The sequence below is a fragment of the Pleurodeles waltl genome, chromosome 4_2 (assembly GCF_031143425.1).
Source record: "Pleurodeles waltl isolate 20211129_DDA chromosome 4_2, aPleWal1.hap1.20221129, whole genome shotgun sequence".
NCBI classification, from domain to species: Eukaryota; Metazoa; Chordata; class Amphibia; order Caudata; family Salamandridae; genus Pleurodeles; species Pleurodeles waltl.
This window is the reverse complement of record NC_090443.1, coordinates 474,728,933-474,752,208: the sequence shown is the minus strand read 5'-3', so window position 1 is coordinate 474,752,208 and position 23,276 is coordinate 474,728,933. Positions and strand designations below refer to the sequence as shown.

Below are 23,276 nucleotides of genomic sequence, written 5' to 3'. Positions count from 1 at the left end.
TGTTTGTGGTAAATGTTCATGCGGCGATAGCGAAAGGTTTCAAAGCATCAGAGGAGGCGCCCCTTGTCCAGCACTTCCCGATGATCCAGCTCAATCCAGCACAAAGGGAAGATATAGGACCTACGTTGAGGTCAGTTATCTCACCAAATCAACTGAGTAGATCATAGAGGGCTGGCAGTCAGCAGGCGTGGTCTCTCAGTTATATCTACAAATCATCCGCATATGAGGATACAGTTTGCCAGTCCATACCTACACCCCAGATTGGGCCTTGGTTTGCAGCATGGCGGTAAGCGGCTCTATAGTTAGCGCAGAAAGTACTAGAGACAAGGAGCTCCCTTGACGGATCCCCCTACTTATGGAAAAAAAACAAGCTCTGACAGCCAATGCGGACTCTCTGACGTGGGGCAGTGTATAAAAGCTTGTGCAGGCAAGGACGTTAGGACCCATCCCAAGGGCTTCTGATGCCTGTAACAAGTAGGACCAACTTGGCATGTCAAACGCTTTTTCAAAATCCAGGGAGACTGCCACCGGGAGGTCGGCCTCTCCTGACGTCCCATCCATACCATGGCACAGGCTCTGAAGTTTGAGTGCATCGCCCTTTGGGGCACAAACCCACACTGGTCTGAATGAACAAGGGTCTAAGTATCAGAAGCAGCCAATTAGCAAGGACCTTACGTAAGATTTTCTAGTCAGTTTTCAACATTGACAGTGGCCGATAAAAGCTCACTTCAAGGGGGTCTCTGCCCGGTTTCTAAAGCATCACTAAGAAGGCCTCATGTAGAGATCTCGGCAAAATGTCCTGGTGATGCACTTCTCAGTAGATTTCCAGCAAGTGAGGATAAAGGGTGGCCCTAACAGCTGCATAATATTCCACAGGAAACCCGTCCATGCCTGGGGTCTTAGCATGTGCCATCTAGTGAATCACCAGGTTTATCTCCTCTATCTGGAGTCGTTGCTGCATATCTAACAAATGTAGTGGGGTCAAGCTGGGGAGTGTTACTGCTCGTAGGTAGTCCTTCACTTGCGCTAAGGAAGGGAGCTGGGGGGAAGAGTATAACTGTTTATAATACTGCACAAACAAATAATGTCCGTCTAAGTATTCCTTATGCGGCTTATGCTATCACATATGGTGCCCGTTAGATTTCTAGGGGTGTCTCTCCGTAGCAACCACGCCAATGTTCGTCCCGGCTTATCGCCATCCGCATGCTGGTAGGCAAGATAGGACTTATAACCAGGATTGCAGAGACGCTTCATTTCCTCCTGATATTGGTGACGCAAGGCCATTAAACTGGGGCAAGCATAAGGTATCGACACCGCCTCCAGCTCTGTGGCCCTCAGGCAGGACTCTAAAGTCATCACACTACGGGTAAGAGTCGACTTAACTCCCTATGTCGAGGCAATGCAGTGCCCCCTCATGACCACCTTCAAGGCGTCCCACTCAAGTCCTCGGGAGTCCACGGACCTCGCATTCTCCTCGAAATAATAGGAAATATGTATGGCTATTTGTCTCTTTATATTGTGTCCTGTAAGGCCTCCATCCGATGCCGCCATAAGGGAATAGGGGCCCTTGGGGCCCTTGTTCTCCCCTCCCATTAAAAAGTGACTTAGAGTGGATCGTGATCCGAGATGGTCCTTACTAGGTACACAGAACTATGCAAAAGGGGCCAGCAGTCCGAGTTGCAAAAAAGGTAATCTAGCCGAGTGTGAACTTGATGTCTCGTACATAATAAAAGTACTCTGCCTCCCACGGGTGCCTCAAGCACCAGACATCATGCAAATTGGAAAATCTTGACCATCGCTGGAAATGTTTTGTTTCCAGGAGTCCTGGAGTGCCTGGAAGTGGGGGGTATCGATCAGTCTAAGTCACTGTTATATATGCAATTAAAGTGCTCTCCACATAATCCCCGAGCATGGTGATCTAGCAACATGGTTGGGGAGAGACTATTAAAGAATGCGCCCAGTGAGGTGTTGTGTGCATAGAGGGACACAACGGAGGAGGGGTGCCCATCCAGGTTACCTTTCCAGAACCACATAGGGTCCCTCTCTATCTTCCAGGACTCTTCTCTTGACAAACGGAACCTCTGGAGAGACCCAGATAAGGACTCCCCTTGCATAGGCCAAATATCCGGAACCTATCCACTACACTGCCTAGCATTTTTGTTAAGCTCCCCTGTGGTCAAGTGGGTCTCCTGTAGACAGGCAAAATGAATATGCCTTTGTCAAAGGTAGGCATATACACTGTGCCTCCTGGCAGGGGTCGCTATACCACGGATGTTCCGAGTTAAAGCATTAAAGTTAACAGTTATAATACAAATCGTGTATCTCGAGATCCCCATGATCAATGCTCCCCCACAGTCCTCCCATCATCTAGGCCACTTGTCCCACCAACCAGGAAATAAACAACAAACAAATTTGAAAAACAACTCCCCTAACCCAGGCCTGGGTGCCTGCCGGCTCCGTGCCACAACCCCTTAAACAGTGCAACTGGCACATAACAGATGCCTGCAACATAATCATGTCCATGTGGAATACTGAGTTAGGAACGGGCCAAGTGAGGCTGTGTAGAGTGCGGAAGTTCAATGTTCAATGTGTCCGTGGTTGAGCCCAGGTCGGATGTTGTGCCATGCAGCCCTCCTAGTTCATGCTGCTTACCTTCGGGGGGTAACCAGCCCAAGAAAGAACCAACCTTGCCAGGACATCCACCTGGTAGCTAGGAGGATCTACCTCACAAGTCATCTGCGATTGTGGGATGACTTTCGGGTCCCAATAGACCCCAGCAGAAGACGAGACCAGGCACCAGAGTCTGATCCTGACTCTGATAGGTGCTCAGGGTGAATAAAAGTGAAAGATTTAATGCTGTGGTAGGGTGGCCTCTGACACTGCTGGGGCTTGCTCCACCACCACTTGATCCTTGGTTGGTGTCGCTCTGGGGGATCTACGTTTGTGTCATCTTGATTTGGGAATCAGCCAGTCTCCTGCACTCAAGTATTCAGGCAATGGACGTACAAGATCCTTGGTATGGAGTCAGGTCCATACATCTTCTAGCGAGTGGAATATGTGGGTCATATCACCCTCAATCACTCTGAGTTTTGCCAGATACAGAAGAGCATATTTAAATTACAGTTCACGGAGACGCTGCTTAACTTAAGAGTAAGAATACCGGCGACACTGTACCTCCATTGTAAAGTAAGGATACGCCGTTATTGTTGCATTTTCATATCGCCAATGGCCCTTGGTGCGGAACTGTTGCAGCTGCAAATCGCAGTCTCTATAATTGGGGAGACAAACTATAATGAGCTGGGCTGGACACCAGGGTTGGGGGACAGCCCAGCGTCCAATGTGCTCATTCAGTAGAAAAGAGTTTTGGCGCCTTATTTTCAAGGACCGTTGTCATCAGTCATTCTTGGGGGAACAAATCCACATTCGGACCCTCTGAGTGTTCGGGGAAGCCCAGCAAACATGTTATTACGTCTAGACCATCCGTCTATGTCCTTCCCTGGGTGATGCAGGTGATCAACCTCTTATACAAGTCAAGGTGGTGGAGACTGTTGAGGATCCTGTCGGCAGGTGCAGAGAGTGTCATTGCTTCCCTAGAGGCAGTGAGCAGTGATTTAGTGGCCTTGGGCTTCCCATTATCAAAGACCAGTCCTGGTGCTTCCAAGGGCGGCCAAGGAGTAACAAGTGCAGCAGACATTGGGAAGGCTCAGCAATGACCCCCAGGCTCAAGCCCACTTTATAGGGTGTGTAGAGGTACAGCGCAATATAAAGTGGGCATGCCCCTTCAGAAGAGATCAAAATCAAATCAGGGCATGTAGTCCACCTCCAAGAGAGTATTCTTGTGGTCTCATGTAGGTGATGTAGGACACACAGCAGGAGGTAGGACGCCCAGTGTTAGGATCAATCCAGGTGTGCCCCAAAATCATCTAAAGCAGTAGAACCTGGGCAGGTTGCAGGCCTGTATGTTATGGAGGTCTGAGGCAGAGAGGTGTGTGTCCTTCAAATCTAATTGAACGGTATGCACAAGCGCCAGGGTCACAGAAAAGTACATATAATTCATACAGAGTCACCCACCTGCCAGCCCCCCTGGAGCGACATAAGGGGAGGCGGTCGAATGGTAGGTAACTGAGTGATTTAAGGCCTGGGAGGCATGCAGCTGGGCAGGCGTGCGTTCTGTAGGCAGTTGACAGAATTTGTTTTGCTGAAATGGCAGGTTCGGGGCACACAATAGTAATAAACACCCTCTGCTCACAATATCCCTGGGCCCCACTGCATTGTGTGTAATCCTTGTTGGCTGATGGTGGTTGCTTTGGGTTCAAGAAGGGGGAATGTTGCTCTTTCGTGAGTGTCACAAGCCGCAGATGGACCTTGCTGCAGGCGGTGTGCCTAAACAGACTGCCACTTGTTTCCCACGTGGTCCTGGCGAGGTGGGGCTCCACAGCCAGGAACAGAGGTCCCACAGGTGGGAGATGCAGGAGGCGAGTCTCTGGCTCTTTTTGTCCCCCCCAAAGTGGCTCAGTCTTGTAGACTGTAGGAGGTGCAACGCGGTCCTAGGCCGAGGCAATACTGGGAACAGCATGGGTACAAGTGGGCGGCTCTCTCCCAGGCGCCTCAAAAGTGGTGGTGAATGTCAATTGTATGTCTCTCATAATTGCCCTGCACTGTTGGCGCCAGCCGCTCAGGCGCTCAGACTTCATGTGGCAACCAGTGTTCATGGATAGCGGCTGATTTAGCAGGGGGTCGCCGGCATTATTTGGTGCTGAGACCTCCGGCTATGCCTGCGATCAGCAAGATGCGGAGGGCGCTGGCCTGCAGGAGAAATAAGCGCCTTTTCTTCTCTCCACCCTGGGGCTGGCTATCTTATAGCAGTTCTCCGTGTTACATGGTGGCCCCAAAGAGGTGCAATGACACTAGGGAGGGGCCGCGTATGTAATCCAGGACATGGGTGCCTTCTAAATGTGCAGGAGGCCTGCTCTGCTGCCTGTGCCCCTGCGCTCTCACCCCTTCATCTCCCCTCTGCTCCCCGACACCCGAGTGCAGGGCCGGCTTTAGGACTGGTGGCACCCTGTGCGACAGTTTATTGTGGCGCCCCCCACCCCACGACCTCCTCCTCGGTTTCACTCACTACCACCCAGCAAATGTGCCCCTCATCTCTCCATCACTCCCCTTTCACATACGTTCATGTGTTTTAAAGCACTTGTAAACGTTGGCTCTATTAATCCACTCAGCTAGCCACATAAAATATAGGGGCATATTTAAGAGCCCCTAGCGCCATTCTAACACCACATTAACGTAATTGTTTTTACGCTAATGTGACATTAGAAGGGAAAAAACGCAATGCCTTGTTTACAAAGTGGCGCAATGCATGCACTGTGCTAGTTTGTATCCCTTTGTGCTACATTATGCCTGCACCAGGCATATTGTATGCAAAGGTGCACTCCCCCGTTAGGAAGGGCCAAAAAAATGGCTCAAAGAAATCTGACAGATTTCTTTGCGCAATTTTTTTCTGGCAATTTTAACACCTGCTCGTAGCAGGTGTTAAAAGGGGGCGTCTATTGGTTAAAATGGGCCTCTGGGTGCTTTGCAGGATTAGCATCAACATTTTTAATGCTAATCCTGCAAAGCGCTGGTCTAGCGTAAAAAATTCTGACACTAGTCCCCTAACTACTGCCATGTTGTGCCATATTTTAAATACAGCGCACACATGGTGGCGTTCGGGGAGTGCTAAAGGGGTGCAAGAAAAGTGGTGCAGCACTGTGTGCAGCACCACTTTTTTCAAATATGCCCCATAGGGGCATATTTAAGAGCCCCTAGTGCCATTCTAACACCACATTAGTGTAATTTTTTTAAAGCTAATGTGGTATTAGAAGGCCTAAAACACTGCACCATATTTACAAGGTGGCGCAATGCATGCATTGCGCCACTTTGTAACCTTTTGCGCTACATTATGCCTGCGCCAGGCATAATGTATGCAAACGGGGCATCCCCCCGTTAGGGGCGGCAAACAAATGGTGCAAAGAAATCTGACAGTGTGCAGCGCCACTTTTTTCAAATATGCCCCATAGGGCAGTGCTTAATTTGTAAATCAAAAAGTGCCGGTGGCCAGAGTGCTCCTCTTAAACATGCGATTAAATGTGTGACCATGGAATACAGAGGCAGTGTAATCCTGAGCCATCTCGGGCTTCCTCAATCCATTTACAGGCACTCCCTGTGCTTTCAGCTCATTCTTGCAGATTTCTGCTTTTTCCCATTGTGACGCTTTTTTGTTTTTCTCTTCCTCCGTCTTTCCCATGTGTGTCTTTTTCTCACAGTAAATGCTTGAGGCAGAAAAATAAGCGCCTGCCCTCAAAAATAAGTGCCAGTGCTTTGCACCGGAAACAACAAGCACAAATTAAGCACTGCCATAGGGGTATATTTAAGAGCCCCTAGTGCCATTCTAACACCACATTTGTGTCATTTTTTTACACTAATGGGGCATCAGAAGGCCAAAAACACTGCGCCATATATACAAAGAGGGGCAATGCATGCGGAGCCCTTTGCACTACATTATGCCTGCACCAGGCATAATGTATGCAAAGGGGCACCCCCCATTTAGGGGGGCCAATATATGACACAAGGAAATCTGTTAGATTTCTTTGCGTCGTTTTTTTCTGGCACTTTTAATGCCTGCTTAGAGCAGGCATTAAAAGGAGGCTTCCATTGGTTACAATGGGCCTCTGGGTGCTTTGCAAGATTACCGTCAAACTTTTTGATGCTAATCCTGCAAAGCGCCGGTCTAGTGCAAAATTTCTGATGCAAGTCCCCTAACTACCGCCATGGTGCACCGTATTTAAAATATGACGCACACATGGCAGCGTTAGGAAGGTGCTAAGGGATGCATGAAAAGTGGCACTGCACACAGTGCAGCGCCACTTATCTTAAATATGCCCCAAAGTTCTGGTTTTTGCAGCAGGCATATTAATCCTCTTTGCTACTTTATGTTGAGTTAAAGCTGCCACTAGGCAAAACTCCCATCTCTCTCTCTATCAGGAATATTAATCACTAGAGGCATCTTGACATTTTAATTGTTTCTTGACGGCTAAACGCACAAGGAAATTTTCAGCAGGTGCTTTTAAATTGCACGTTTCGGAAGTTATTGATGAACACAGCCCCCCCCCTCAGGTCAGCGCCCGGTGCGGCCGCACCGCCCAAAAGCCGGCCCTGCCCGAGTGTACAGCATCTCAGATGACCACTCTCCGCTGCAAGCAGGGCGCTCGCTCCGCAGCGACAGAGAAAGCTTCTCTGTGTACCTTCAGCCAGACGGAGTGGGGAGGTGCCCAATCCGAGCAGGTCACTGCTGGAGGCCCAGGTCGGGATCCCTCGTGGCAGCCGCGCGGCTCTCAGCATTCCAGGATGTTGCATGGGCCAAGTACAGAGCACTCTAAAACGCATCAGTTGCGGCCACGTCCCCCAGGCCCTATGTATCTGACCTCCAGCATTGCTCTATCTGTGTGACCTCCAGCATTGCTCTATCTATGTGACCTCCAGCATTGCTTTGACCGGAGGCTACTTTCTTGCTGTGCGTGTGTCATCTGTCATGCACTCATGCAGCCACCACAGTTCTATCCAGAGCTGCAACCAGCTCCTCTTTGATGTTCTTTTTTTCCTCTTACTCGTTTAAACTGGCAGCTGGCAATGGTGAAAACAATGTACCATTACTTGTTCCTTTCCAGGAACATAAACCATTATAAAATTGAATTCCTTTAAATCTGCAAACCACAAGCAAAGAGTATTGTGGTAAATAAATTAAGTGTTAATGCTTTGATCTCATGCTGAGTGGAAAACTTCAAATAAAGAAGTAATGAAATAAATCTTTGCGAAATCCTACCATGCGACATTACTTCTCTATTGCGAACATAATATTTTCATGTAGTCTCTCTTATGACATGCAAGCCATGTAACATCTCTTCTTGAAATTGACTTAGAAATACACCAAACGCCATTTTTCACTGGCGTTGGGAAAGTTGTGGCTCCCAAAGCAAAGTTTCATAGATAGCTCAGTTCTTGATCATGCTTCCAGTTACTCACTAATATATAACATTATGTCATGCAGAAGATGCAAGAGACCGATAGTCCAACAAACACTTTAACGTTATTCTCTGTGGGCTAGCCTTAACGGTATATGCCTAAAGGTGTGTATCCCAACGGGGGTAACAAATGAAGACAAGTGCCACGACTCCCAGTACAAGTCTTGTTGATGGTAGGTAGAAAGAGATCCAAATTATTTCAAGTGACCTTTCATGCTGAGCTATTTGCAATATTTGGCAGCTGGTGAATGTCTGCCTAGATGCTCTTGTTCATGCACATTTAGAAGCTCCCAAACAACTTTGCAGTCAACCACTATTGGAGCCAACCTCATAATTACTGTGACAACTTCTGACTACAAATGTTACTATTCAGATTGCATTATTTTGATATTTGAATACTCTGAGTTGTGCACGACTGGCGATACTGTTTGTTTCAGATATCCTCTTCCACCCCCCACCTTCCATGTTTGTTTATGGACCCCTGTGGGAACAATTCTCTATATTGTCTCCTCAGACGTCCTCTCCGCTCTATCCACCTTCAGATTACACTCAGGGTGGCAAACCCTGGACCTAAGAACATTCTGGTGACCCCTGCTGTCTCCAACTTCACAAAAAGTACTTTTATTTGCATGATTGCTACAGGCCATTTAGGCCAATCATTTCTTGCATCGACCCTGGCCCATGTGTCTCTAGTCCAGGCTGTGTTTTGTCTTCTCATTGTCGACTAACTACGAGTGTTTCATCCCCTGCTTGCGGTAGTGCCAGGGCAAGACCTCTTTGTGAAGGGCGAAGTTTCCTGACCGCGCGGTCGAAGGCTTTCACTTCAGAATGCTTTAGTCTGTTTTTGGAAGCTCACTAATCAAACGAAGGCGACTCAGTTTTATGGGGAAAAAACTCCTTGCTTTTCTTAGGAGCATTACGGAAAATACTATAGTTCCCTTTGCTGTCATCGTAAGCAGTACTCACTGCTAAATCTTGTTTTACTGGGAGCAATTGCCCATATCAGCCAGCAGGTGGCAGTTTAGGCTAAATAACGGTCGAATTCTTGGTTCAGGGCCGCATCATAGCTATAAAGCAACTGTGAACCACAATTCCTAACTTGTCCACAAAATACGCATGTACTAGAAGGCCGGAAGAATTGTTCTGTAGTATGCAGCAGCAAAAACAAAAAAGTCTCTAGCCATGTGGCTCCGCTTGGCAAGACCTCAATAAGCTGCGTGATCTTTGGCCCTGGGCTGGTTTCCACGTGTCAGGCACACACTTGTTGGTCAACGCCAACCAAGCTACTATAGCCCATATTGATAGATTTTGCTGCAAAACTGCGCTAACGCATGTTTGCAGCAAAATCCATAGCGCCTGCTAGCTCCATTCCATAGTGCCAGCTGGGCACCATATTTATGGAATGGCACACGGTGGCGCATAGGACAGGTTAGCGTCTAAAGAAAAGACGCTAGCCGGGGCGGATGGGGAGAGGGGAAAAGGCGTTAGTGGATCAGGAATGACGCTAGGCTGGTTGGCGGCTATAAATATTCTGCTAACCAGCCTAGCGTCATTTTCTGACGCACTACTACCAAAACATGACTCCTGTCTTTGTAAAGACACGAGTAATGCCCACCACCCCAATTGCCAGCCCAGGAGACCAGTGTCCCCTGGGCAAGGCCATAACACTTAGTTTCAGTGAGGGGGCCCGATGTAAGGGGCCCCCAATGGCACAGAAAAAAAATAATACTTACCTATACTTACCCAGGATGGGGTCCCCCATCCTGTGGCGTCGCTCTGGTGTGGATGGGGGTGTTCCTGGGGCTTAGGGTGGGCATCTGTGGGCCCATTCCATGGTGTTTAGCCATGGAAATGGGTCCACAGGTGCCCTAACGTCTGGTCTGACCCAGGTGTTAAATAATGGTGCTAACTAGTACCATTATTTGGATCCGCCTATTCCGTGTGTGCCATTTGTACGCTGGAGTATAAATATGTGGGTAGGGGGTTAGCGTCATGTTGTGGACAGGAACGCCTACCTCGCATCTAATTAGCACAAGGTAGTTTGCTGCATCCACAACATGACGCTAACTCCTATATTTTGATGCTAAATGGGTCTAGTTTGCGCCGTTTTAGTGTAAACAAAAATTAAGCTAAAATGGCGCAAACCAAGTATAAATATGCCTCTATGTTTGTTCAGTACACTCCATGCAAGAGACACCCCTGTTCACGCACTTGAGCCTGATAAGCAATCTTGCAACCTGCTCGTGGACTAGCAACTAGGCCGCGCACCTGCAAAACCTCATTCTGGTAACAGAAACAGGAGAGATTTCTAGTAATGGCGGAGTGCGATGCAACTGGGGCAAGGACCCAAAACATGATTCAAATCCAGACGTCAGTCGCCTTCAACCAGGCGTGCACTGTTATCCTGGTGTTGGCTACTGGGCAATTGAGTAGAATGCATCTGACCCAATTTCCATTGGTGTAGCGCAGGCCCCTGCACTTAGCTGCCAAGGTTTCAGGTTGCTATGTGTGACTCTTTCAGAGCTTCAGTGTGATTATGAGCAACACTTCAAGGCCTATGTGTGACACTTTCCTTTGAGCCAAATCAAGCAATGAGGATGAGGGGAACATCCAAGGTGGTGCTGATTAAAGGCTAAGGTGGAGAGACTGGGCCTGGCCAGCCAGCGCTGGCTTCAGCAGTGCTCTAATAGTTGCTGCAGCAGACAGCTAGTGCTCTAGCTTGCTGCAAACTATTAACTGTGCAACTCTCTCTTAGGTTTCTTCACTCATCACCCTATAACTGTACATTGGGGTTTCTCATGCACAACAGGGAAAGACTTCCCCACACAGGATGAAAAGAAAGGTGACACCTTTTCAACCACTCACCCTCAGTCGTGAGGTATTCTGCCCGTGGTGGTAAGAGCTTCAAGGCCCAGGAGCGGCTTGTGGGGCTTTGTTGGGGCAGGGTGGCGCGGCGGGTGCAGTGCGGGGGGCACAAGGAAAGGTGAGTGCAAATTAATAATAAATAAAAAAACGTACCTGCTTCGCTGCCACTGCGCTGCTCTTCTGCTGCACCGCGGGCACAGGGTCCCCCTGCGGCCAATCCTGACGCTGCTCAGAGAAGCGTCAGGATTGGCTGAGCACTTCCTGGCAGACTTGGAGCCTGTGCAGTCTCACTCCAGCCGGCAACTGTGTTGCTGGGCTTTAGAGAGCCTTCTGCTCATGTACGTTTGGCCGGCCCGAGACGGCCTGCCAAACATACATGTGCAGTGAGGGGAGTGCACAATGCACTCCCCTCATCATTGTCATTCCCAAAGCTCCACCCTTTAAACAAACAAAACGATAATAAACATGGTTTATTATAGTTTCGTTTGTTAAAGGTGATTTGCAACGGCTGTCGCTGGTTGGGGCGGGGGTTCTTCTCCGCCCTAACTGAGGAGCTGCACCTCTCAAGGCCCCACATAGGTCTAGTAAGTGCTATTAGTAAGTGCTGTATAAATGTTGCAGTACAACAGCAAACCATTTACTGTAAATATTGTTTTAGCCACGTTTATGATCACAAACCTACATGCACCTGACCCACTGAAATCAGTTTCACAGTTCCCATACACCAAAGAGACTAATTGTATTTTGGAATCTCTGCAATATAAGCTGCTACAGAAACATTTACCTAAAGCTCACATAAAATGACGCCACATTCATTTGTCCCCCCTTCCAAACAGAGGCAAAGAGATCTCAAGAACCCGTGCAAGATCCGGCCCAATACCTACTACAGTCTGCGGTGACCAGTGGCGTGACGAAAGTGTCACACAGCGGCCTTTTTGCAAGCAAGGAAAACCAAGTGCCTTTGACTGTGGGTGGCATGTTAGTGCAACAAAAGCACTTTCAGACCTAAACAAACACATGTATAAGTGTTCAGAGCTGGGTTGGGTCTCGGGGTTTCGGCCGGGCTGGAGAGGGGGGCGATGGGCTGCAGAGGGCACGGAGTCCAAGGCAGCCCTTCTTTCCTCGCTATACAGCGTGTTACTCTGACTGGCCAGTGGCAGTTGAGGCTTTCAGTGCTTACAGGCTTGCCCTCCTGCAAGTATGCAAGAGGCAGAAATCTGCTTTCACTACTGCATACGCGCCTGGCAAAGTAAGAACTGCCGCTCATACGCTCAGAATTTAGCTGCCCTGCCTGCGCCAGACCGTCAGTGAGGCCGGCGGGGCCACTGGAGGGAGTACAATTTGACTTTGCTGGGTAACCATAACAATGAGTTCCCAGGTCTCCTGACAGGCTAGATTGCTTTACGGGCAGTGTGGCAACGTGACGATTAAGTGCTGTGCCCAAGACTGCTTTTTAGAGTGCATTGTGATCACAAAAGGTGTCAGAGAGCCCGGTAGCATGACTAAGCATTTTAGTGTGGTGATGTGCACACCAACACACAATTGCATTAGTCTAACGCCTGATGCATGGTACTTGACAGTGCTGCCTGCGGTGCAGAGAGGCCCACACCCTTCCAGGGGGCCCATTTATCTAAAGTTAATGAATATTTGGGAGTTAGGAGAAGACTTGGGGGCTTCTCCCCACATTCTACGGGGGGAGGGGGTTGAGGAAAAGGGCATTATTTTGCATTACTCCATTGCCAATTCCTTTTTTGCACCACTTGAGCTGACCACCCTTCATGACCATGTACCATAACCCTCACATACCCCCTCCTGGAGATCAGTGCACCTCTACTCTTCCTATGCGGCTTGTATACTAACACTTAATACTAATCTTGAGGCCGCTGCCGAGGCGTCAAGATGGCGGTCACACTTTAGAAGTGCTCTAGACCACTCCGTCATCTGCCTTTGCTAGCGCCCTTTTTGCCCCGCAGTCTGGAACCAGACAAATCCAGGGTACTCCGTGCATGCCGGAGCAGTGACTGGCAGAAAAAAATGAGCAAGTGATGTATCGTGAGGCGCCGATACCCGGAGGAGTAGGCAAGCCCACAAAATGGCAGCAACTGCCGAGCGCGACTAAGGAATCGCTCGCCCTACGGTGGTGAATAAAATCTGGTGAGGACTACCGAGAGTGAGGGCGGCAAGGGCCTTTCCAGCCACCGCATGGATCACCTGGAGGAACAGCATTGATGCACAGCCTGTCTGAGTAGCTGGGGCATGAGCAGACCTGAGGACCTGGTAGACCCCGGGTACTGGTGAGACCTGGGACCAGGCCAAATACAGGTACTGCTAGGGAGCCTGGCCGGAGGAGGCACGCGGCCGCCCCGGGTGACGCGGATTGGCCTCTGCAGCTGGAGGGCTCTGGCCCAAAGAGAAGGTGAGGGGCGGGCATGAGGCTGAGCAATTGGCCTTGGGTGTAGGCCCCTTGGGGCGGGCCTCCGGCCCAGGGTCCATCTCTCTCCTGTGGTGCTCGGTGAGACGCAGTGTCCCCGCCCCTCCCTACAGGAACGTACATGAGCCATGGAGGGGGCCATGGAAGTGGCCCAGTGCCTGCCCCGCCTTCTTAATGGTCTACATTGGAGACGGGATATAACTAGCAACAGGGGAGGCACCTAGAGTCAGCGACACTCTCGGCATACCATCACTCAAATAAACAGTGTTGCGGTCAAGATCTGAGCCACAACTACTGTGGATGATTTGAGTAGGGGAGAGATGCTGCCTACGGACATTAGGTGCAGAATATGTGTCAATCACAACCCGGCAGAAGGGCGAGGAAATACAAGAGGCACAAATGAAGAACGGGTGGGCCCTTCTTTAAAGACAGTGCGGTCGCCCTGCTCCCCAGATGGGAGTGTCCAAAACTCTTGCACAAATTGACTGCGTCATCCAACGGGTGAGCCTACACGTACTTGGCCCGAGTCCTTCTTCCTGCCGTCATGGACCGCCGAACATCAGGGAGTGTTGCAGTAGGCAACATAAACCTGCCTGGTCTACCTCAGCGCAAACACGCATGGACCAGTTCACCAAGGGCCCAGGTTTGACTTCTACAGGGGACTTGGGGCCAGGTGGTAAACCCCTGCCTTCAGGAGACTTGGCTACCAATCTCCAGGCTATTCATGCCTCTCAAATAGCAGTAGAGACAAAAATTGGGGAGGTCAGAGTTGATGTGGCGCTGGTGCGCCAAGACCGCCGCAACGCAACGGCAAGGATCACGGAGTGTGAATCCAGAAACCAATGTGGAAGATGAAGTGAACGCCCTTAAATCTCAAGTATCTAAGCTGTTGGTTCGGATGTCTGAGCTGCACCGAGGGCTGAGGACGCTGAAAATCGCCCAAGACGCAATAACATCCGAATAATAGGCATCCCCGAAAATACAGAAGCTTCATCCATGGCCTCTTTTTTGGAGGACTGGTTTAAAACCTGGGTCCCGCTAGTCCGCCTTGGTTTGCAATAGAGCAAGCTCACAGGGCTCTATAGGCTAAGCCTCCCCTGGATCACTGCCAAGATCGGTGATACTACGGTTCTTCAGTTGAAAAGACAGAGACGCAGTGCTGCAGGAGGCTCGTTCTCGGGGCTGAGCTGTAGTGGAGCAAAAGTTCTCATGTTCCCAGATTACACCAGAGAAGTCTAGCAACAGCGCAGGTCCTACGCAGAAGTTGAGCAGAAGTTGAGGGCAATAGAGGTGCCTTATTGTTTTCTCTTTCCGGCTAGACTTAGAGTGGTTCATGACAATAAAACCCATTTTTTTTAGACACCCACGGCGGACTGGACATGGCTAACAGAGGAGATCCTGCTGGCCTCCTCTGGCCGCGGCTCCCCATGAGGCCATAGGGTACCAAACTTAGACAACCAGCTAATACAGTCCAAAAATCAACGGCAGTGTACGTGTTCTAGGAGGCACAGAACGTGGCGCAGGCCTGAGTCCAGCTATCCCACGGCCCTCCCTCTGGGGTGGGAGGCACCCGCCCTACACCACTTGTACAGCCTGCACTGAACAACACCCACACTGTTGTAGTGGAGCCGCTGGTGGGGGAATCAACACCTGATTAAGTGGGTGCCCCCAGCGACTCTGACCTGTAGCAAAGTCCGGCACTATGACATTTCTGCTACGAGAAAGTTAGGGAAAGGGTGAGTTAAATTAACACCTGTTTATCTGTTGTTATTTAACTGCTTACTGAAATTTGATCTTTCTAATCCTGTTTTATGGAAGTGTCCACCACTGCTAACTAGATAGGGTGAAGCGTATAAAGACTTAAAGATTTAAATGTTTTATAAGGGTGACAAATGCTTCTGGGGGGAAGTATGGGGTGGGGCAGGAGTTCGGGGGTATAGGGTTATGCACTATGTTGTGCAGCACCTGTTGTTGTTGGGGATCAGTGTAAGTTTGTTAATTTTTTCAAATGCACAGGGACTTAGGCACACACCTCAATTGATTAGGTGCTATGGCGGACACCAGGGCAATAGACCCATTCATCTGATCCAAGATCGGGGTGCCGAGAAAGACCCTCATCATGGCATTACATTGGTTGGCAGACACAGACATGATGGGTCCATTACAAGTTATTTCAAGAAACGTTAATGGTCTTCTGGATAAGATCAAAGGTACAGCTGTACTTGCATATGTCCACCGCCACGACCCAATATGCTTCTGCTACAAGAAACCCACTGTCTTGGGGACCAATGTCCCTTCCTGGCATGCAGAGGCTTTGAAAGGGTCTATCATGCGGGGTTTGTTCGTGGAGCGAGGGGGGTAGCTATAATGCTTCACCACTCCTTCCCTATGGTAGTCACTCAGGTACAGCGAGATCAACAAAGGCAGTTTTTGATCCTGACGGGGCGAGTCAAAGGACTCAATATTAATGCTGTAAGTGATTTAATGGGGGTTGGGCCGACCTGGTATATCAACTTGAATTAACCTCGCTTAGCTTCCTAGAAATTTTAGATCTCCTCTATGGCTCTCTGCTCCCCATGAATTGGATCCAGTGACCAGAGTGGTTTTCCTTGCCTGGTGTGCTGCCCAACGTCATACACGTTAGGACAATGTCATCACCCAGCAGGCCCACTTATGGCAGGGCACGTGGCTGAAGGAATCAGCTACCTCAGGAAATGGGACTTGCTGGGCATTTCGCAGTTGGGAGGTGTGTTGAGGGAGGGATCTATGCGGTACGTTAAGGACCTACAGAATGCTCATCAACTCTTCCATGCACAATATTTTAAATACCTCCAGCTTCGTCATACCCTTAGTGTACACCTATCTCACACTGACACGTTACCTGAATATAGTCCACTGGAGGCCAAGTTGCTCATGGGGGCTTTGTGGAAAAAGAGGGTGTCCCAAATTTATAAAATGTTAATCATGCTCCGGGTGACCTAGATCATCTCAGAACTAGGTGGTAGGGATGGCTGGGCCCTCTTGAAGAAACAGACTGGCAGGATGCACTGTTGGCGCCAAGACTAATAGCTATATCGTCTAGACTGCGATTGATACAAATGTATTTTCTGTATGGGTCATGCCTCTCTCCTGTCTGGCTGTATCAAGCGGGACTCCATTCCACTTCTTGCTGCCTTATGTGCTCAGAAGACTCTGCTGACTTTTTTCACACGGTTTGGAGATGCCCCTGCATTGTAAAATACTGGAGAAAGATATTTAATGAGCTTAATACTGTGATGGGGTGGGGGCAACAGATATCTCCAGCGATGGTCCTAATGGGTCTAATGGAAGGAGCAGAGGGTTTGATAACTGACCGAACATTAATGGGAACTGCTCTGATGGTGGCGAAATGAGACATTGCAACTAAGTGGAATTCCTCGACGGCACCTTCCCCCCTCGTGAAATGGAGGCGTGGGGTCGACTGGTGTGCAAGACAGGAAAAACCAGCTTATGATGCAAGGGGATGCCCTCACAAATATTCAAAGGTATGGGGGAAATGGGTGGGTCTCCTCCCATGAACGATCGGGGATGTAGAATATTTGATGTATAACAATAGCAGGTCATAAGTGAGTTTGGGAGTTGTACTGAGAATTTCCCAGCTGCCTATGTGTTGTTAATTTTCTGCTGATGAATGGTGTATCTTTCTCTGTGTTTTCTTTCCCTTACAAAAACCAATAAAAATGTTTTTATAAAAAAAAAAATACTAATCTTTCTGGCTCATGTGTAAAATATAATCTAGTGTTGGACCTTTATTTAAGTGCGCCTAAATTCTCTCACTTGTCACCACAAATGTAGTGAGTATGACACACAAGGGTAGTGCCAACATCTTTATTGGTTAAAAGGAAGAAAACTTAAATTGCTCCCAGGTTTGGGGTGTGCAGCTTGGCCATCGTTCACCAGCTAGCAATCTTGCAATTTCTTTTTCTTTTTTGCTTTACCAGCTTTATGAAGTTCAATGCCGGGAAGGTTTAAAAAACATTTGTTTTAAAAAGGGAAAAAGGGACCCTCAGCAGTAGAGGGAAAGTTCCCACTTTCACTCTTTCAATACTGCTTGGTGCTGTTTCCACTCCTTTCATTCACCTTAACGTGAACTCAAAAAACGCAGCCCTTCTTCAGGAAGTGTGCGGCTATCCCGCTTCTCTAGCCTTTGTGGCTGAACGGTTTCTCTTCATCCACAGACACTTGAAACAACTGCAAACCGAGCTCCAGCTTTCAGAGTCATGGACTGTAAAAAGAGATTCTCCCATAACTTTCTGCAAGATCTTACCTCCCAGTTCAACTTTGCAATGTGGTTTCGTGGTAGGGTGACCAGATTTTGAATCCCAAACACTGGGACATTTCACAAAAATAAAAGAAGGACTACAATTTTACAGTATCTGAGTGGCACAGAATGATGGCCATCATCAACTTTGAATCACGGAAGAAGCACTAAGAAAATAAAAAAAATTCATGTAGTATGCAGTGTAATTAAATTGCTTTCTTGTAATAGCAGCTAACTAGCCCTTCTTTGTAACACCAACAAATATGCCTCCCTCTGTCTTCATTCAACTTTATCCAAAAAGCGGGATACAAGCCAAATTTGCCTAAATCTGTTGGGACAGCTGGTGAAACACTGGGACTGTCCTGGCAAATCTTAGACCCCTGGTCCTCCTACCTCATGGTGCTTGGCCTACACTTGAGTTGAGGTGTTTTCCTTGTCTCACACCAGGCTCCAGCGTGCAGTGCTTCAGGAGATCCATTTTTGGACGTTTGTAAGTCCAGAAAAAGGCAAAATTCCTGATACTGAAGACTTCTATCAATTTTTTTGTATTGCGAGTGCACTTATACAGTGTTTCCTGCACCTTACATGGAACATTGTGTTTAAATAAAGACTGCGCAGTATTCTCATTCTGGGAAGCTTGGATACGGGGTAGGTCACACTGACTACAGCGCTTCTGGGACAAATTATCTTCATAGAGGAGCGGCCAGCATCCATGTGATCCCCAAGTGGCCTGTACACCTGATCTAGAAGGGTCATCGCAATGAGAAGTATACAACTCAGTATTAGATTTTAATGATTTCTTACACAATAATTAATTGCAGAGTATTTTTGCTCTCTTAGTAAGGGTTAGTCACAACAATAGGTCCTGATGAATCACCACTAGATCCGTGAGACTTCTTTAGGTGAGAAACACGTTGACCATGTCCAGTAGTTCTGTGGTGTAGGAACTGCTCGCACATAGCTCCCTAATACCTACACCTTTAAATGAAGGAGTAGACACACACACACCTTTTTTGTTTTAGAAGCTAACCAGATTATTGTACTCTGGGCTTTCCGGCTGTCTGTTTTTAATCTTGGCATAGGTGTCAGGTTACAGTAAAGTTGGTTATCTTGGGCACCTGTAGCCAATTTCAACGGTTTTTGTTCCACCCCCCCCCCCCCCCCCCCCACTCACATTCACTCACTACCCTCATTTTCCTTATAAAGATCTCTGGCAAAGAGACCTCTAGTAGGGCCCGTCAAGCATTGGAGTGCCTGACGGGCCCTACTAGCATGTCACCTGATTCTGAGTGAGGGCTATTGTTCTTGCAAGGCTAACAGGTGTGGGGACTTAGAGAACCTCTACCCCAGTTGATGGGATGAAGTCTATTCTGTTGGAACGGTGCATCCCTACTTAATTATAGTATTCTTACATTTTCACTTGTCTGTTTTTTCCCTCTTGACGGTTCCCTTAGTCCGTCCATCCACTCCCCTTGTCCAGATTGGGATTTATACATATCCTCCAAGTTGATCACAGAATTAAAACAACCATTGGCTAATTCAGCGTGTCTTACTTTCCTATACTAGTGAATCATATATGCCATTAGGGCTGATTCAGGTGGGAGAAGCCCGAATATCTTAAGCCGAAATTGTGTTTTATTTTGGCTGTCTCCCACACAAAATTGCATCTTGTTCACTATAAGTCAAAAGGAGAAATACATTCTCCCGATTATTATTTTTTTATCTCCCGCTTTGCTCTTGTAAAATTTTGGCATGCATGTAGTGAATGTAAACACAAGCATTCACAAGTGCCGCTTACATACTCTGCATAAATAAATGCTCTTCATCACATTAACACCCGCCCTATTGGCTTTGTCTATACTGGTAGAAAGTGTCAAACAAAAATAGCTTTTTTTATAGAATGCATATAGGAAATAAAGAACATGACAGACAGCATGATGATTGAATTTACTTTTCAGTTGCTAAAATCTCTCAGGCATACCAAAGAAGGTGGAATGATGTACCAGTAGCATGAGATGAGAGAGTGATTCTCCTCTGGGTGGAGCCAAAGCCCACTGTATGTGAGTTGGAAACAGTAGCTAGACCTAAACACTTAAGTCAGAAAGATTCCTGCTAGCTATTCAACCAACTTTTTTGCTTTCATTCCCAGAAATACAGGGTTTCCTCTAAAAAACATTGTCAGAATTGCTGCCTATGTTAGGTGCTGGAGGCTGGTCAGTCACATCTGCTATTTTTCAGCCCTGTTGTGGGGCAGTTCTTCGGCAATCTTCTTTTATCTTCAGGTGGGCTGTGAGCTTTGTAAAAGCAATGTGGGAGCAAAATAGTCAAGTTGAACTGCTGCAGTGCTTTTTTTTAACTTGGGCTTTGGGTCCTAATTGTAACTAAATATCCTATGGGATTTACACAGAGGGCAGAGGGTGAAGTCTGCCTAACCTTAGTCCCCTGTATGTCTGAAAGCATTAAAGGGAGAAAGTTGTACGGTGACATAATTGATTATCTTTGCACACTCTCCAATGGGGAGTGGTGCCTGTGGCACCTTCTTCATCCCTGCCAAGGAGAATCTAAGGTGGTATCATAGGTAGGCCTGGGCGGAGCTTGCAGAGTTCTGCATTACCAAGAAACTCCACCACGCTACGTGGAGTTCTGCAAACGGCGGAGTGTGTTAGGTTGTGCCATTCGCGCTGATTTTTAGCACCAAGTGTTTGTCCCGCACTGAAAAAATAGCGCAAATGGTACCACGGTCAGTGCAAGACAGAGCTGCTGCTTTTCTGCCGCTCGAGTAGATTTTCCACTTGAGCAGCAGCTTCTACAAAGCAATGGACATTTTTCTCAACACAAGCAGTAGCGACCAGCCGTGACCTCTGGCTTTGAGAAGTCTTGCTGGGAGGTGGTCTGGAGTAAGATTTTCCTCGCTCACGCTCGTCAACTTAATGTTAGCGAACAAGGAAAAAAAACTCTGTGAGCTGAGCGGAGTTCACTGCCCACCCCTAATCATAGATTGGCGTCTTATCTTATGACAATATCTGGAATTTGGTAGGGTGTCCTGGATGCACACTTGCCAACATTTTGTGGCCAAATGATATCACATTTTGTACATTTTGTACCAGACAATGACATCATAAGAAATCATACCAATTGACATGGCACTCCGGTCAGACGAAATCAGTGAACCTTTTACCCCAAACAACATTTGAGAAATAAATTGCATAAATCAGTTTTTCACTTCACAAGTTTGTATTTCTTGTCGGGTTTCACATTTACTCAGTGCAAACAGTTATGCACTTTATATTTTTGGGCACTTCATAATAATATGAAGACAGTTGTACTTATCATTTGAAATACTAGCTTTACAAGAATTTGTCCTGTGTTATATCACATTATGTCAGATTATGTTTGTCTTGTGTGTATACCGCATTTGATGCTTAAAATCACTGTAAAAATGTTATGCTGTAGTTTCTATCGCTTGTAGATGAGTTGTTGCCTATTAGGGGGATTAGAACAAACTGTGTTTCCAATACAATATTTGTAACTTTTTAACTTTTACTTTTTTATGAATGTTGTGATTATTTTTTAATATTAAAATATGTCTGTTAAATGATTCTGCTATGTGTAAACAACATTTCAAACGTCTATTCATAGGAGTGGCGTTTGAGCACTGTATTTAGCCTTAACCCCACTAGCACAGTACATCACTGACAAACATACCAGTGCAGTAGAGCGTGCTGGGTTAGTACCACCAGCAGATGGGAAACACACACTTCAAGATACTGCATGGCTATCAGGGAGATGTTGGTCATTCTCCTTACCCTCAGGGAGATGGATGTCACTTCGTACAGGTTCAATTCACAACTTCTTCAACAGCACTAAGATGGCTCAAATAAATATGCTCAAAAAGCAATAGCCAACATCCAGAACCAGCATGATTGGCAAGTGTAGACGAAGTTTAGAGAGACTACTTCTGCTGTCCTAGAGGAGACGAACAGGGTCCTCATTTATGAAGCCCACAGGGATTCCGCAACGTGAAGGAGCTTTTGGATGGCATTGAGAGATGAACATGCCTTGTGCAAATATGACTGTTGTCTAGAGACCCCCTGACATCTGTGTGTGGAAGAGGACAGTGCACCCAAATCAGGTCTAGTATCAAAGCTGTGCAATGAGATGGTGAGTTGAGTGAGATAAGGTTTACAAAGAACAACTGGAACCCCATAGAGCTTTCCTAGTGCAGAGTGTGTGGGATGAGGAGAGATGAAAGCTGTGGGATGGTCTTTGCGGTGGTGTGGGGGAGATGGTCCAAAGAGGAGGAGTTGTTAATTTAGGCCACCTCTTAAGTTTGGTAAATGTATTTCAAGGCAAAGAACAGAAGTGTCTACCTATTTTGCACACTGCATTCAGCCCATAGTGCATTTTACATTGATGATATTTTCATATATTTCTGGGCAATTTGGGAATAATGTTGGTCTGTTCATTGAGACTTGGGATATTTGTCTCCATATCACAGAATTGTGTGGTCTACGTCAGCATAAGGAAGAGTGTCACACACATTGGGAGACTTCTTAGAATTCAAGGATACTTCAACCAGGGTGAAAATTAAGCAATACGGGCGTATTTCACTGTGGTTTGGTCAATTATGTTTGATACATTTGTTACTTTTTAATGTGATCTTTTATTTTCTCCACCTATATCCTTATGCGCCAGGTTCATAAATGCAAGTGTCTAGATTTTTTTACAAAGTTCCCAGATTTGGGAGTTTTACAGTTTCTAAAACCAACACGTTTTTGCAGCCAAAAAATATTTAGGGACAGGATCACATTTTTGGATGAACGGAGAAGCAAAGTTTAGCATTTTGGACTTCTCATTCCACAGTCAAGACTTTAACAACTAGTCTTGGCCAAAACCCCTGCTGAAATTAAGAAAATCTGGTAGGGAATGGGTTCTATGTAGGCAACTGCATGTTTAGATCCTTGTAACAAGCAGGTGCCCAGTAGCCATTTTGGGACTATTCAAAATTACAATGTGAGGAAAATATCCAGTTCTAAAATCTGATCACCTCCTTTCTTTTTCCATTTCTCGTCTAGGCATACCGAAGACTTGATAGTAACTCCGTTTGCTCAGGTACGAGTTAGTTGCTTGAATTTGAATGTATTCCACTGTAAACGTTATTTATAGCTAATTGATTATCATGCTGATGAGGCTAAATTTACAGATGGGCAAAGATGTTTCCTTTAATTTCAGAAAATTGCCTTGAGATGCATTCTCTAATTTGATAACCCCAATGACCCCTGCCCACAACTGCCTTCATAAATCTTTGCATTAGCCCCTGTTCATGCACATTTATTGTTTAAGGCTTTCTCCAGGCAAGTTAACCCCTATCTTGGCACCAACTTTTTCAGTTCAATAGAACAATTTCAGCTTGACCTTAAAGTCCTTTTTGTTTTTTTTGTGCTTTTTTTTTAAACAAAAAAAAGGAGCAAATGAAAAGAAAAAGCTTGAATACTAACATTATTTGTTAATCAAAAAAATGAGATTATTAATTCAGTTGTTCAAAGTGTATGCAGAAGCCTTTATATGTACTGTTGATGGAAAGTTGCTTCAGATCTTTTATAAATGGTGAGCATGG

The 23,276-nt window shown here is 47.0% G+C and overlaps 1 protein-coding gene across 3 annotated transcripts in view; it reads left to right on the top strand.

Annotated features, from left to right (window-relative positions):
* PDE4A (phosphodiesterase 4A) overlaps positions 1 to 23,276 on the top strand; it is an 878,869-nt gene that overhangs the window by 651,124 nt on the left and 204,469 nt on the right. For all 3 annotated transcript variants that reach the window (XM_069231819.1, XM_069231820.1, XM_069231818.1), the window contains exon 3: positions 22,735 to 22,771. In XM_069231819.1, coding sequence (XP_069087920.1) covers positions 22,735 to 22,771 — 37 coding nt within the window. The remainder of the gene's footprint in view (positions 1 to 22,734; positions 22,772 to 23,276) is intronic.